This window comes from Clinocottus analis, unplaced genomic scaffold (genome assembly GCF_023055335.1).
Source record: "Clinocottus analis isolate CAN_PGR_092001 unplaced genomic scaffold, fCliAna1.0.p SCAF_16, whole genome shotgun sequence".
NCBI classification, from domain to species: Eukaryota; Metazoa; Chordata; class Actinopteri; order Perciformes; family Cottidae; genus Clinocottus; species Clinocottus analis.
Window position 1 is genome coordinate 8,396,861 of NW_027175887.1, and position 13,024 is coordinate 8,409,884.

At 42.2% G+C, this 13,024-nt stretch overlaps 1 protein-coding gene across 1 annotated transcript in view; it reads left to right on the forward strand.

The window, feature by feature from the left end:
* Positions 1 to 12,396, forward strand: part of gcgra (glucagon receptor a) — a 29,701-nt gene extending 17,305 nt beyond the window's left edge. The window contains exons 2-14 of the mRNA XM_068578777.1: positions 2,650 to 2,797; positions 3,279 to 3,375; positions 4,302 to 4,409; positions 4,532 to 4,626; positions 4,810 to 4,904; positions 5,238 to 5,427; positions 6,704 to 6,863; positions 7,003 to 7,063; positions 7,662 to 7,731; positions 9,240 to 9,328; positions 9,426 to 9,570; positions 10,455 to 10,496; positions 10,581 to 12,396. Coding sequence (XP_068434878.1) covers positions 2,744 to 2,797; positions 3,279 to 3,375; positions 4,302 to 4,409; positions 4,532 to 4,626; positions 4,810 to 4,904; positions 5,238 to 5,427; positions 6,704 to 6,863; positions 7,003 to 7,063; positions 7,662 to 7,731; positions 9,240 to 9,328; positions 9,426 to 9,570; positions 10,455 to 10,496; positions 10,581 to 10,946 — 1,572 coding nt within the window. The 5' untranslated portion in view covers positions 2,650 to 2,743 and the 3' untranslated portion in view covers positions 10,947 to 12,396. The remainder of the gene's footprint in view (positions 1 to 2,649; positions 2,798 to 3,278; positions 3,376 to 4,301; positions 4,410 to 4,531; positions 4,627 to 4,809; positions 4,905 to 5,237; positions 5,428 to 6,703; positions 6,864 to 7,002; positions 7,064 to 7,661; positions 7,732 to 9,239; positions 9,329 to 9,425; positions 9,571 to 10,454; positions 10,497 to 10,580) is intronic.
* Positions 12,397 to 13,024: the final 628 nt, after the last annotated feature.

Genomic DNA, 13,024 nt, shown 5'->3' on the forward strand with positions numbered 1-13,024 from the left:
GTCACCTCCTAAATCAGATGTGCAGCAATAGCGATAAGAGTTTCAGGTTATTTCCTGGAACGGAGAGCTAGCATTGCAAAACAACACATTCTAAAGAACCTAGGTCGGGCTCGATCGAGAGCGGGCCGAGTGACTCACAGCTTTGTGGGAGCCCAGAGCTCTTGTAGGATATCATAACCGCAAGATATACACGCTTATAGCCTCACACCTTCAAGCCCATTAGTTCCACTCCCGCTTTAATCTCGAGAAATATATTCTGCATATTGCAAGATTTTGGTATCGTAAGCACTCTGGTTTCCAATTGTAATCTGCCTCTAGTCAGAGTACCAATGACGTTTGAATGGGTTTTGGTCGCGTGCAGATAAACAGTCCATGTTTAACAGGCAGAATGCAAACTCATCAACCCTATCAGATATTGCCTGATGACAATTCAGCTTTTTATTAGCACGGCTAATTAACTACTAGTGAGAACATTACAGTTACAGACATCGTCTCGCAACTCCAACTCCAACTCCTGTTTTAAGTTGCCGATTAATCCGACTGAAAACAATAACTGGTAGACGTCTACACAAGAACCCCAGAAATATTGTCTTTGACACCCGCCCAGGCTAAATTGCCATCAGACTGATTGCCTAGCTTCTACCAAATGGGTGACGTGATTCCCATCGTCCTCCATCAAAGACATCCAAGCTGACATGCACGTGATAAATCTGCACAAATAATGCACAAGAGACTTACGAACATATGTCGTCAGGGTTTATTTTTAAAATGATGTTCTCTTATGTTCTGGCTTTTTGTTATTCAGCTTTGGGGCATCTGAAAACATGCACGAATCAAAGGATAAAACTTCCACATCTGTTACGTGAGACGTGAACCTTTGTTGGACGGTAAGAGAGAACCTTTGGGGTAAAGGTCAAGCGAGAGGTCTTCAGTGTGGCGTTAACGGTCAGGCAACTAATTGTAAAACATCCTTCACTTCAAGATATTTTGTTTTTATATTCAAAAATAAAAAAGTGTAGTGATATAAAAATGGGGTCAGCAAAAGGTTTATTTTGCTCTCCGTCTGGCTCCCTTACTTTGACATAACCTCTCTCTCGCTCTCTCTCTCTGTCTTTCTTTCGTCATCGCTCATGAAGGACTGAGTTTGGTTAATCATTGCTCCTATTTGGTGCTACGTTGCAGAACGAGGTGCATGTGGACTGGTTTGTTCGGAAATGAGCCTATAGATGTGTTTGTGTGAAGAGAGAGTGAGAAAGAGAGAGAAAAAGAGAGATCGAGAGAGAGAGATAGAGAGAGAGATAGAGAGAGAGAGGGGGAAAGCCACGGAAAACTATCACAACACTCGTAACACTCGTGCCGTAAACAGCAGCATGTGTTCACCCACATGTGTGTCAGCCTGTCTACTGTACCTGCAAAACATGCCGACAAATGATGCACCCACTGAATGACGCCTGGTAAGAACTCACACTTACAGTTGGTTTGCAGAGCATAATGCCCGGTCTGGTGGGGTTTGACATCTTTTTTTTTCTAACATTTTTGTAAATAATGAAGATTTCTTTAACGGCATATTGAGCTGCAGCGGCTCCTGGAGTTTTTCAAGTCACTCGTGTTGCTGTAAAACTTAGTACATTAAGTGTAATAGCATTTGAAACTGTTGTTGTGGCTTCAACATGTCTAATGACGTTAAGGCCAGAAGAGACAGCGCTGTGATCTCAGCTGAACGGGTGCTGACCTGATGTCAGACCAGACAAGAGTAGGTCTGATCCCTCAGGCGCCCGGGGCCATCAGTCAGGCAGTACTGCAGCTAGTGCTAACTGCATCCTGTGGTCATTATACTGAACAAGCCATTTAGAAAATATGTCTCTTTGATTTAGATATTATCTATAGTCTGAGTCCTAGTAGAGCTTTTTAATATACTAGGGGCACATTTACATTGTGACTGGAAGCTCTCACCGGCTCGTTCACGCCAGACTTTAGCCGCTTGTTGAGTCAAAACGCAGACCAAAAGACGCTGATTTGAATGGAGGCTTTCTTCAGCCCATACATTACATACTGTCCATCTGTCATGATACATTGTGCTCTTATCACAAGAGCACAATGTATTAAAAAGAAATGACAAACACATCAACATGAGCCCTCCTCCTCCTCCTCGCTGCACAAGACTAGAACCGAAGGGAATTTGAAACGTTTTAGCCAAAAATGTTTCCATGGTCAAGGTGTTTTTTGCAGAAACGTTTCAGATTTCGTTCTGTTCTCCAGCTTCAAACCAAATCTCGGTTGGGAGTTTGCGGCGCGAATCAATACACAGGTGAGTGACCTCTTGCACACGCTGACACACAATCGATCAAACACTGACAGGCTTTAAGATGGAGGTGGACAGTAGCCTGCTGTGACTTCCTGCATGGGTGCAGCTCCTCTGGGCCGCAGTGGTCTTATTGATGGGACAAACAGCATTTTGGCCACGCGTTTGATGTTCTGGACATGTCATTTGTTCACTTTGCTAACCGGGGCTCAAATATTGTTATAATTATGACCCAACCTTTTCCTGCTTTGGTCTTCTTGTTTCTCGTTGAGCTGAGACCACTTATCACACATAAGTGGTATGTTTGCAATGAGCTTTGATGGATTGCGTGTCTCTGTGTCATCCAGGCAGTGTGCCGAGCGTAGATAAGCCCCCTTATGAGGTGAAAACCCTTCCCCATCCTGCAGTATTCCCTCCCGGCACCAACAGCAGGAATAAGGGATGTCACGGCTGTTCCTCTTTTCGGCAATGCTGATTGTCTCCTGCAGCATTGAGGTAAGTCCACAGAGCACTCTCAGACACACACACACACACACACACACACACACACACACACACACCAGAGTTAAACAGCCTCCAGGTAAGTCTGAAAACTGCCATTAGTCGTTGGCCTTCACAGTGTGGGGGTGGGTGTTGTTTCTTTTGCGCTGCTGCTTTCTGAAACAAGCCAGAGAGTCGTGGTGTGTAAGTCTGTCACATGAGTATTAAAGTGTTTGTATCAGCTTGTTCATACAGGCGCACAAGGCCCCCCATGCCGACACAGTGTCTTGGTAATAGGTTGTTTACAGCTACTGTGTATATGAAGTGAAGTAAAACAAATGAATGCCAATTCCCTTAATGCAGCCACTTTGTCTTCATGGTGTGTGGCGCCCGCATTCTCAACATGTGTCTTGCCCAATTGATTGATACATCAATAAAGAATAACATGCCTTCCTCATGTAACTGGACTGTTTTTGTGTGTGCACCGTTTCCTAAGGTGTCTCCCGCTGCTTCTCTGGATAAGCTGAAAGAGAGTTGGAAGTTGTACATGGAGGAGTGCGAGCGCAACAACAGCCGAGACCCACCAAGCACGGGTGAGCTTAAAATACTGAAACACATTTGTTATGTGTAAAGCTGCAATAACTGATTACTTGGGGTCTGCAGAAACAAGCTATGAAAACAAATACTAGCATATTATTATCTTCTTAAGTTGATATTGCAAACTTTTTAGCCTACACATTGGGAGCAATTTCTAAACATTTAATTGGAGGGGACACCTGATGAATTAAAGTCCCACATTTACTCTACTTTTAGTTTAGCTTTTGGTGTCCATTAAATAATTGTCTGTAGGTTTGTCAATATGAGTGACAACTGTCATGTGAGCCATATGTTTTATATATAAACAGCATTTAACATCACCCTGTGATGCAGTGTGAAGTATCTAATGCAGTGGAGCTGGTGGTAATGGTGAGGTCGCGCTGTCAATAGACGGAGTAGCGGCAATTTCCACTCCCTGCTCAAACCATTGAATAATCACTCTGCTTGCGGCGACTCCCAGTTGTCTATTTGCTGCACCACACTCTCTGCTTTCTGGCTCCAGCTCACTCATCAACAGCGTTTTACTACATGCCCTTCAGTTGCATTATAGTCTGTTACCTCGTGGAAGAGAGATAGAGATGAACAGTAATGCTCCAACTTTCAGAAAGACTGCTTCCCACACTGCACGAAAAAAAACACATATCCGTTGCTCTCATACACCGGTCCTGTCACCATATGAGTGCAACAGCGAAGTAGCAGGAGCTGAGCATCCACCTCTCTGTCCATAAACAGCCTGTACTGTTTGTATCCCGTATAGAAAAGATGAAAGACCAAGATGTGGACAGATGTTGGCCACCACAAGCATCACTTCAAAGACATTATTCCATGACTTAGACCTCTCAAGACTATAGACACAGATTAAGGGCTGTGACCATATTAAAATAATTACCCATATTTCATGTTTGTTTGTTTTTATTCGCAGGCCTCGTGTGCAACAGGGAATTTGACAAGTACGCGTGTTGGCCTGATGGACTCCCCAACACCACAGTCAATGTGTCGTGTCCTTGGTATCTGCCATGGCACCATGAAGGTAAGAGGCACGAGGCTCAGCGGATACACGATGTACTGTCATGTTGCTGCAAAGTACTTTGAAATTTTAGACGGCTAATCATGTTGACTGGACATGACTGGAAACCGTGTCTGTCTGCTTAGTTCAACACGGCATGGTGTATCAGGAGTGTGATGCAAACGGCCAGTGGGTGACAATGAAGAATACCAGCGAGTGTGACTCTAATGATCCAAGTCTGGTAAAAAAAAATATCTCTTACATTAGACATAGTTAAGAGCAAAAAATAATATACCAATAACTTGTCTGCATTGACTCATTTAAAGATCACATATTAGGTGCAATGTTACAGTTAAAACAGAAAACTTTCAAATAAAGGGAACAAATGCAAAGTCTATGTGTTCATCTGCTTTTTAATTTGCAGCAGTACTATGGCCATATTCGGATCATGTACACTGTGGGCTATTCCTTATCACTGGTGGCTTTGGTGTTGGCACTTGGCATCCTCATGTTCTTCAGGTAATCCAGATTTAATTACAGATCTGCATCAAACACAACAGGGAGTGGAACTATTACATTTTGGAAATACACGTCTTTGCTCTCTGGTGGAAAGTTGGATGAAATGATTGATACAACATTAATGTCTGTTAATAAACACAATAAGTCAGCCAGCATTCGCCAGAAACAGTGAGCCTGGCTTTATCTAAAGCTAACAAAATATACCTAGCAGCACGTCTAAAGCTCACCACTCAACACGTCACACCAAAGTGGAGAATTACATTTGCTTTTTCTATTTCTCTGCTGATCTGTGAATGTTCACCTTGGAGACAATGACAGCCTCTCATTCATCAGGAAACTGCACTGCATGAGGAACAACATCCACATGAATCTGTTTGCCTCCTTCATCCTGCGAGCGCTGTCCATCCTCATCAAAGACGCACTGCTGGAGGCCAACATCACGTCTCAGGACCTCAGCAGTGACCAGGAACAGGGATTCTCACGAGCGTCCATGCCTCCATTTGAGCTGCTTGTCAACAATGAGGTCAGAAGGGAACTAACAACAAGTCATGAAGAGGGGTGTTTTACAGAGTGATAAACACTCAACACTATTGAGGGAGAGAAGAGATGGGTACCCTTTTTGAACATTTTAAATGTTCTGCTGCAGGGGACAAAGTGATGATACTCAAATGCACAAACCAGATTCACACAGGCATGTAAGTAAAGCAAACGAAAACCTCTCACAGCAACAATGAAGACAAACCGACAAAGAATAAAAGGAATAGTGGTAGAGTGATATTAACAAGGGAAGTGAGATCAGCCGAGCAAGATGTGAATGCAGGACTTATGAGGAACAAGTGAAACTGAATGAGGGTGGAAAACTCACAAACAGGATGTAAAACAAACACAACAGATGAAGAGTGATTTTCAAAGTAAAACAGGAAACATACCAAACTAAATAGAGAGACAGTTTGTGGGATCCAATACCCATACTACCATAATAGAGTATGCCAGAAAAAGATTTAGCATGTCCACGCAGTATTCCAGAAAAATACTAGAACGTACCACTGCATTCAGTCACACTTTGCATTATGCAAGCACGTCTGCTTTTCTGGTCATTCTGACCCAAAATCCTGTGCAGAGCGGACACATGAGCAAGAGGGTCAAAGTTCAAGTTGCAATGTTGTGATGAAAAAGTTAAAACTAAAGTTTCATCAGTGCATACTTTGAAAGGCAAGCTGCCTGCAGTATGTACTAAAAGTTAAAAGAAAAAAACATGGCCTCCCAGTGACATCTGTCTGCCTCAAAGCATGCATTTTTAGCTTGATGAATTGATGTAGCCATTGTGTTTGTGTAGCCTGCACATAATGTACATAATAATACTATATATGGTCCATCAAAGATTGTACAAAAGACATGGCCTGGCTCTGTGCAGTCATAATAATATGATTTGTATAACAGCACGCTGACAAGATAAATATGTAAAGTAAGAAAAGTGGTATGTTTAGAAAGTGATAATGGCATTTCTGTGAAAGGTTAAAGTTCACTACAAGGATAATTGAAGCAGCTAATTATTATAAAAGGGTGGAGGGTCATCCACATGGTTGTGAGTGGTTGGGGGTCACAGCTGGCGGAGGCTGGGTTAAAGTTGCTGCTGTTCTCATGGCCGTCGGCACAAAGCCTGAATCCTGCGGCAGAAGGGGCTCCCATCTGCTGCAGCACTGATATCACCATTCACATCCCTCTGACTCAAAATGTTTCATATCAGACTGCTTGATATTTGAATCATTTGTGGACTAAACCTCGCTGCTGTGTTGCAGATGGCGGTTAACTGTCGCATCGCCATGGTGATGATGCAGTACAGTATCATGGCCAACAGCTACTGGCTGCTAGTGGAAGGCATCTACCTGCACAACCTCCTGGTCATCACTGTGTTTACAGAGAGAAACTACTTCAAAATCTACCTGTGCATTGGCTGGGGTGAGCTGAGGGTTAGCAAGGTTATGCATTATGTGAAATTAGAGCAGATGTATTAAATGCAGGATTAAATATAAAAAGGCTGTAACTCTGGCGGACAAAATGACTGTTTTGCATTTAGATGGCTCTCGTTTCTTTACAGGTACCCCGTTAATATTCCTCGTGCCCTGGGTGATAGCGAAACACCTCTATGAAAATCAAGAGTAAGTTCCCACCACGCTCCCTCTTTCTACCTAACTTCTTCCATCTGGAGCTGCTTTCGGACCCTGCCAAACATTTTACATTTTCGCTCACTTGTGTTGACAGAACCTCATATCCGGAAAGAAATCTGGCAGGTGATCTTTCTTTTAAACAGATGAATGTTGATACTGACCAGCTCGCGGCCAATATTTAACACTGAACTACCACACGAGGAGTTAGCTGCACCTCAACTTTTCTTCTGCAGGACTGCAAAAACATGACAGTGTCAGAACAGCGATGTTGGCATGTTTTTAATATTTCAAGTGCCCAAACTTAGGGTTTGGCGTGCACTCTTAAGCAGCAAATGAGGGTGAAAGGGATCTTGAAGCTGCACTTTCTAAACCACTGACACAGTGTGATGTTATGTAAAGATTAAACATTGTATAATCCCCATGATGGTGCTGTCACACTTCATCAGCAGGGAGAGGAAAGCATTCTGCCTTTGCAGAGTTGTAAAACAGTGTAGTGACATGTGTTTCAGAGTGAGCCTTGTTTGAAAGCATGTGAGGATGCGTTTCTGGTCATTAACACTGATCTTTCCTTTGTGATTCACATCCTCAGGTGCTGGGGGCAAAACATAAACATGAATTACTGGTGGATCATCCGTTCCCCAATATTGCTGGCAGTAGTGGTAATTTCCTCTTTCTTGCTCTCACTTTGTTGCTGCATCCTGCTTTTTTTTATTATTCCTCTTTTCTCATTCTGATATGCTGTTTCCAAAACATTTAAATCCTAAATGCGTATACATTTTTGTATTGACAAAAAAGTGCATTCACTCGAGAATGCTACATATTTACCACTGCTGCATTTTCCATTCATAAACTATTTAATATTTCACACCTTATTTATTCATGAAGCATAAAAGGCTGTTGATGCTTTAGGCCAAACATCTGGAGTCAAAAGTTTTAGCTTAACCTCTATCCAGACCATGAGCAGGCCAGCTACACAGACATCCCGACATTTTCCATGCATTAATCTTTCTGCTAAGTGGCCTGTATCTCACAGGAATTCCTGTGTTTGAGTTGTCGCAGGGATGGGAGGGCTGCTTCCCATTCCAGTGTTTCCCTCTTCACCCTGATCACATGTTTAAGGTGCACATCAGTAGAAAACTACACTCACGTGTTTGCCTCTGCAAGAACATGTGACTTTGTTATTGTGAGGCGGTTTGGAGGGGTGGGTCAAACAAACACTGGACTTTGGTCCTGGAGATCCCGTATGAAACTAAAAGTACATACACAATGACAATGTGTCACATCACTCTTTAATAGTCACTCGGCAGTGATGTGAGTCATTAGTCTGCCACGTTAACATCACCCACGCTCTTTCCCTGCACCCAAGTGGTTTGTTGTCCAAACCTAATTTCCTATGAAGATGGCAGTATGAAAAAACGTTGTGCATCTAACTAATGCAAGCAGACATGTCCTCCCTGACACGTCCAAAACTAACGCTGGAGGGTACGTAGATTAAGCTTAGGGCCACTGACCAAGCAACGGTATCTGACCAGTTGGATACTGGAGGCAAGGCAGTGTACGCATATAAAGTATACTTTGTAGCTAAATCCACAGCATGCTTATAATTTTGAGGATGAGGAGATGGAGAAAGATGCATATTATCCATTACTAAACCTTTAAAGTAGTACATACTATTTGAGTTTAAATAATTTTAACATTCCAGCTTTTTTTCTGAATTATAATTATAATAATCACAAAATGCCTGAACACATTACTGCACAGTATGTACATAATGTCCTATCTGATGCCTTCGTTCAGGCGTCTGCAAAATTACAGGCAACTTAATTGCAAAGGTCACATCAAGAGTGATTTTCATTAAAGGAACTCCTGCTGTTGCTTGAAATATCAGCTGCTATGAAAGGTCTCCCTGATATCACTGCGCACATACCAATAGTAGAGAGTGGAAAACATGTTTTTTATGTTGTGATTTATCCATGCAGGTTTCCTGTAGTTATACCTGCAAATGGTTTTCATGGTTTTTGTTAGAAATTGGACTATGCATTTTCCCTCAAATGTTTTTGGGGTGGCAGCTGAATTTTCAGCGAGACAATGTTTTAAAACCATTGCACATAAAACCTTTATGATGCAATTAAACTGTTACTTTCAACTATGTCTGCGTCTTTTACAGATCAACTTCCTTATCTTCATCCACATCATCAAAATTCTCGTGTCAAAACTTCGAGCTCACCAAATGAGATACACAGATTACAAATTTAGGTGAGTTCAAACATTTAAAATCTTTTTTTTTTTGCTCTTTATTTTCGAACGTTCTCTCCACTTATTCTTTCCTGTCTCTCATCCCCGTCCATCTCAGGTTGGCTAAGTCGACTCTAACTCTGATCCCTCTGCTGGGCATCCATCAGGTGGTCTTTATCTTTGTCACGGACGAGTCCACAAAGGCCACCATCGGACTGCGTCTCACCAAGCTCTTCAGCGACCTCTTCTTCTCCTCCTTCCAGGTTAGACTAGAACCAATGCCTCTATTTTCCCAATAACCACCCAATTCATAAAATGACTCGGCATCGGTATTCAGCTTAGATCCGGGGTTTCAAGTGCGAGTTGAAACATTGATGAGGGATCTTTTGGTTCATAATTCTCTTTTTGTACCAAGTAAAAACAGAAAGTATCAATATCCTCTTAAGGAGAGATGTGAGATCTTAACGATGCAGCAGGAAGGCTAAACAGGAAGTTCAAAGCACAGCCGTTGTTCTCCAGCTTGAATCAATCTTAACAAGATTAATTAGAAAACAGCTGCAGCTGAAAATCACATTTATCTCCTAATCAAATACACATCTCATAATTCACTCAGCACCAAATTAACAGTAAAAAAGTTATGCTTTCATTTAGTCTAAGTGTCATTCCAGATCACTTGTTTTCAGCAAAAAAGCTGTCGCTCCATGTCTGGGTTTCTCTTTCCCCAGACACTTAAAAAGTGCTGCATTCACTCATGTGTCAGGAGGATATACATGAACATAATGAGCTATCTGGGCTGCGACAAGGCTGTGGCGCACACACAATGACCTTTGTGATGTGAGGACACAGTTGACGTGTGTCAAAATACAGACAACCATCATGGGAGACGCCGTGATGAAGAGAGCAACAGAGAGACAGCATAAGACAAAGGCTGTCTTCAGAGACAACAGGAGATACTGTAACATACATGAGATTGCACTCAGTAGTTTTGTCATAAAGCAACACATTTGCAACTGCTCCATTTAACACAAAAATGTGCATGTGTTGATGCACAGCAATACATTGGATTGCCTAAGTAATGTGTGAGTGAATATTGTAGTTGTCATGAGTTAATGATAGGGGACTGACTCAGTATTGGTTGTCTCCACAGGGTCTCTTGGTGGCCATCTTGTACTGCTTTGTCAACAAAGAAGTGAGTTTTCTCAAAACACTTTAGTCAAACCCTGACTTTCCTGCTGCTATCGCATTAATATGTCTGCTTTCGTCTTCTCCTCAGGTGCAGTCAGAAATCCTGAAGAAGTGGAAGCGCTGGAAGCTAGGGAGGAACATCGAGGAGGAGTACCGCCACACCTACAGCAATACCCCCAACACCAAGACAGCCAGCCTGTTGAACCACGTCTCCCGACTGCCTCATCTCCCAGACATCGGCAAAACCTCTTCCCCGGTCTGCAGCCCTGAGGAGACGCACATGCTGGTGGCTGGATGCCAGAACGGTGTGGACAGCAGTAAGGGGGCGTGTCAGTGCGCCTCACCCCTTCACGAGGGAACCATCAGCAGCTGCACCTTATTGGAGGACGCCAGCCTTACGGACAAGGTGCAGTGTTACGAGGGTCAAAGAGAGAATGTGGAGAGCCACCTGTGAAAGGTGCTGGGAACAAGAAATTGAAGAGGAACGTTGCTGCCCTGGGTGGCTGTGAAGAACTGGGCTGATAGACCTATCTGTCAAAGCGTTATTTGCCTAGAGACCGATGTCACTGGGAGGCCAAGCGGCACTCAGCCCTCTCCACAGTCTGAGAACAGAGAATAATACGGCAGACTCCCATGCTGAGACGTCTATTGTGCTGTGAGCCTCATGAATGGATTCCTGTCGATGTTTGTCGGGCAACAAAAGGAACTGCTGCATTTTGAACAATGTAGATAAGGCATGAAAAAAAAAAAAACCTGAAACCTCAAATTGCAACAAAACAAGACAACAAACAAAAAAGAAACAGGGTCATTACTTGAGCCTCTGCTTTACTTTTTGCTGTGCATCAAATGTGTGTTTTGCGGTACTGGAGGCTTAAGACAAACTGGACATTGAACTTCCTCCACAAAAAAGACCAAACAAGTGACTCAAAACCAGATGGTAGGGAACAGAGGCTTTTATTTTTCTCCTTTGCTTTGCGCTGATATCTGTAAAGGGTTTCTTGTCTATAATGACTTTGATGAAAATGTACTGAAAAAGAAGAAACATTCTGCTGGCTGCAGCTCATACAATAAGGTGACCACATTCAACAGACATTGGAAATTGGCAGCTGATCTCATCAGGTCATTCCTGGCCTATATATCGAGAAACAGGTAAAGAGATGCTATAGGGTGAATTATAAATAAGTTAATATGATCATTGTTTGACTAGGTGTTTACAATAAAACATATATATGTCTTTATACCTTGGATACTGCAGAGTGTACAGTTGTGTATATGTGCAGTTCTGGGCCATTAAACAGTTGCAGTTCTGTGCCATTAAATATGTTTTCCTGTTCCCCTGCTATCAAGGTGTTGTCTGACTCATACGCCCTGGCATACTATATGAAGCTCTACACGGTAGCCCACTCAACAATTGAGCAGCTTCTGCACTCAGATCAAGGATATAACTACACAGCAAACAGACATGACCTGTAAAGCCACACATGCATGAAGTATGAATCTAACACTGTGACTCAAAGTAACGTGTCAACTCTGGCACAAAGATGGTATTTAAAAGTCTAAATATAGGTTCATGCAGATTTGGAGTCATGCAGAGCCATCCCATCAGTAATTACATTGTGCAAACGCCAGAACATCAAAAAGTCTGTGTTACTGATGCATCCAGTTACGCTACAGTGTTTAATATTCAGACTTATCCTGTGTGACACTTGGAACAAAACTCTGTCCCCTAAAAGCAGAACAAAACCTCGAATGACAAAGAAAGCTAAATAAGCAGCGGTACATTTGCTTCTGAATATGTTGCATTTATTATTAGAGAAAGGAAGCCTCCTACAGAACATTAATCTTTGAGTTGCGAAATGTTCAACTTCTGTGTGTATGACTATTTGCACAATGTTAATTTATAAATGGTAAACTGTGTGTGCGTGTATATATATATATATATATATATATATATATATATATATATATATATATATATATATATATATATATATACATATATATATATATATATATATATGTGTGTGTATGTGTGTGTGTGTGTGTGTGTGTGTGTGTGTGTGTGTGTGTGTGTGTATATATGTATATATGTGTGTGTGTTAAATAGGTGATTTATTCGATCGCTGTCAATATTGTAGTTGCGTGCGTGTGTATATTTCTTGAGGTGGATATGAATGGGTGTTTCAGTATTCCAGATTTGTGGATGTTGGATGAATCATCGGCTGCAGTCAGTTCAGCGATCGGTTGATATGAACCAGTACAACTGGGTTCACACAGAGCACAGAGGTCTAGCATATACAGTATGGCAACACATGACATTCCCAGAAGGCATGCCTATATAAAGGTATAAGGATAGAGATGGAAGCTACTCTCAGTGTAATTTTGCAGTTTTCACAGCTTAGAGCACGATAGCAGAATGTTGGTCATCCAGATAATAGCTCTGAGCTTTCACATCTCAGCCAGGTGCTGGCGTGGAGTCTGTGAAAAAAACGGGAAAAATAAATAGCAGGCAATTTTTTATCAACGTCTGCT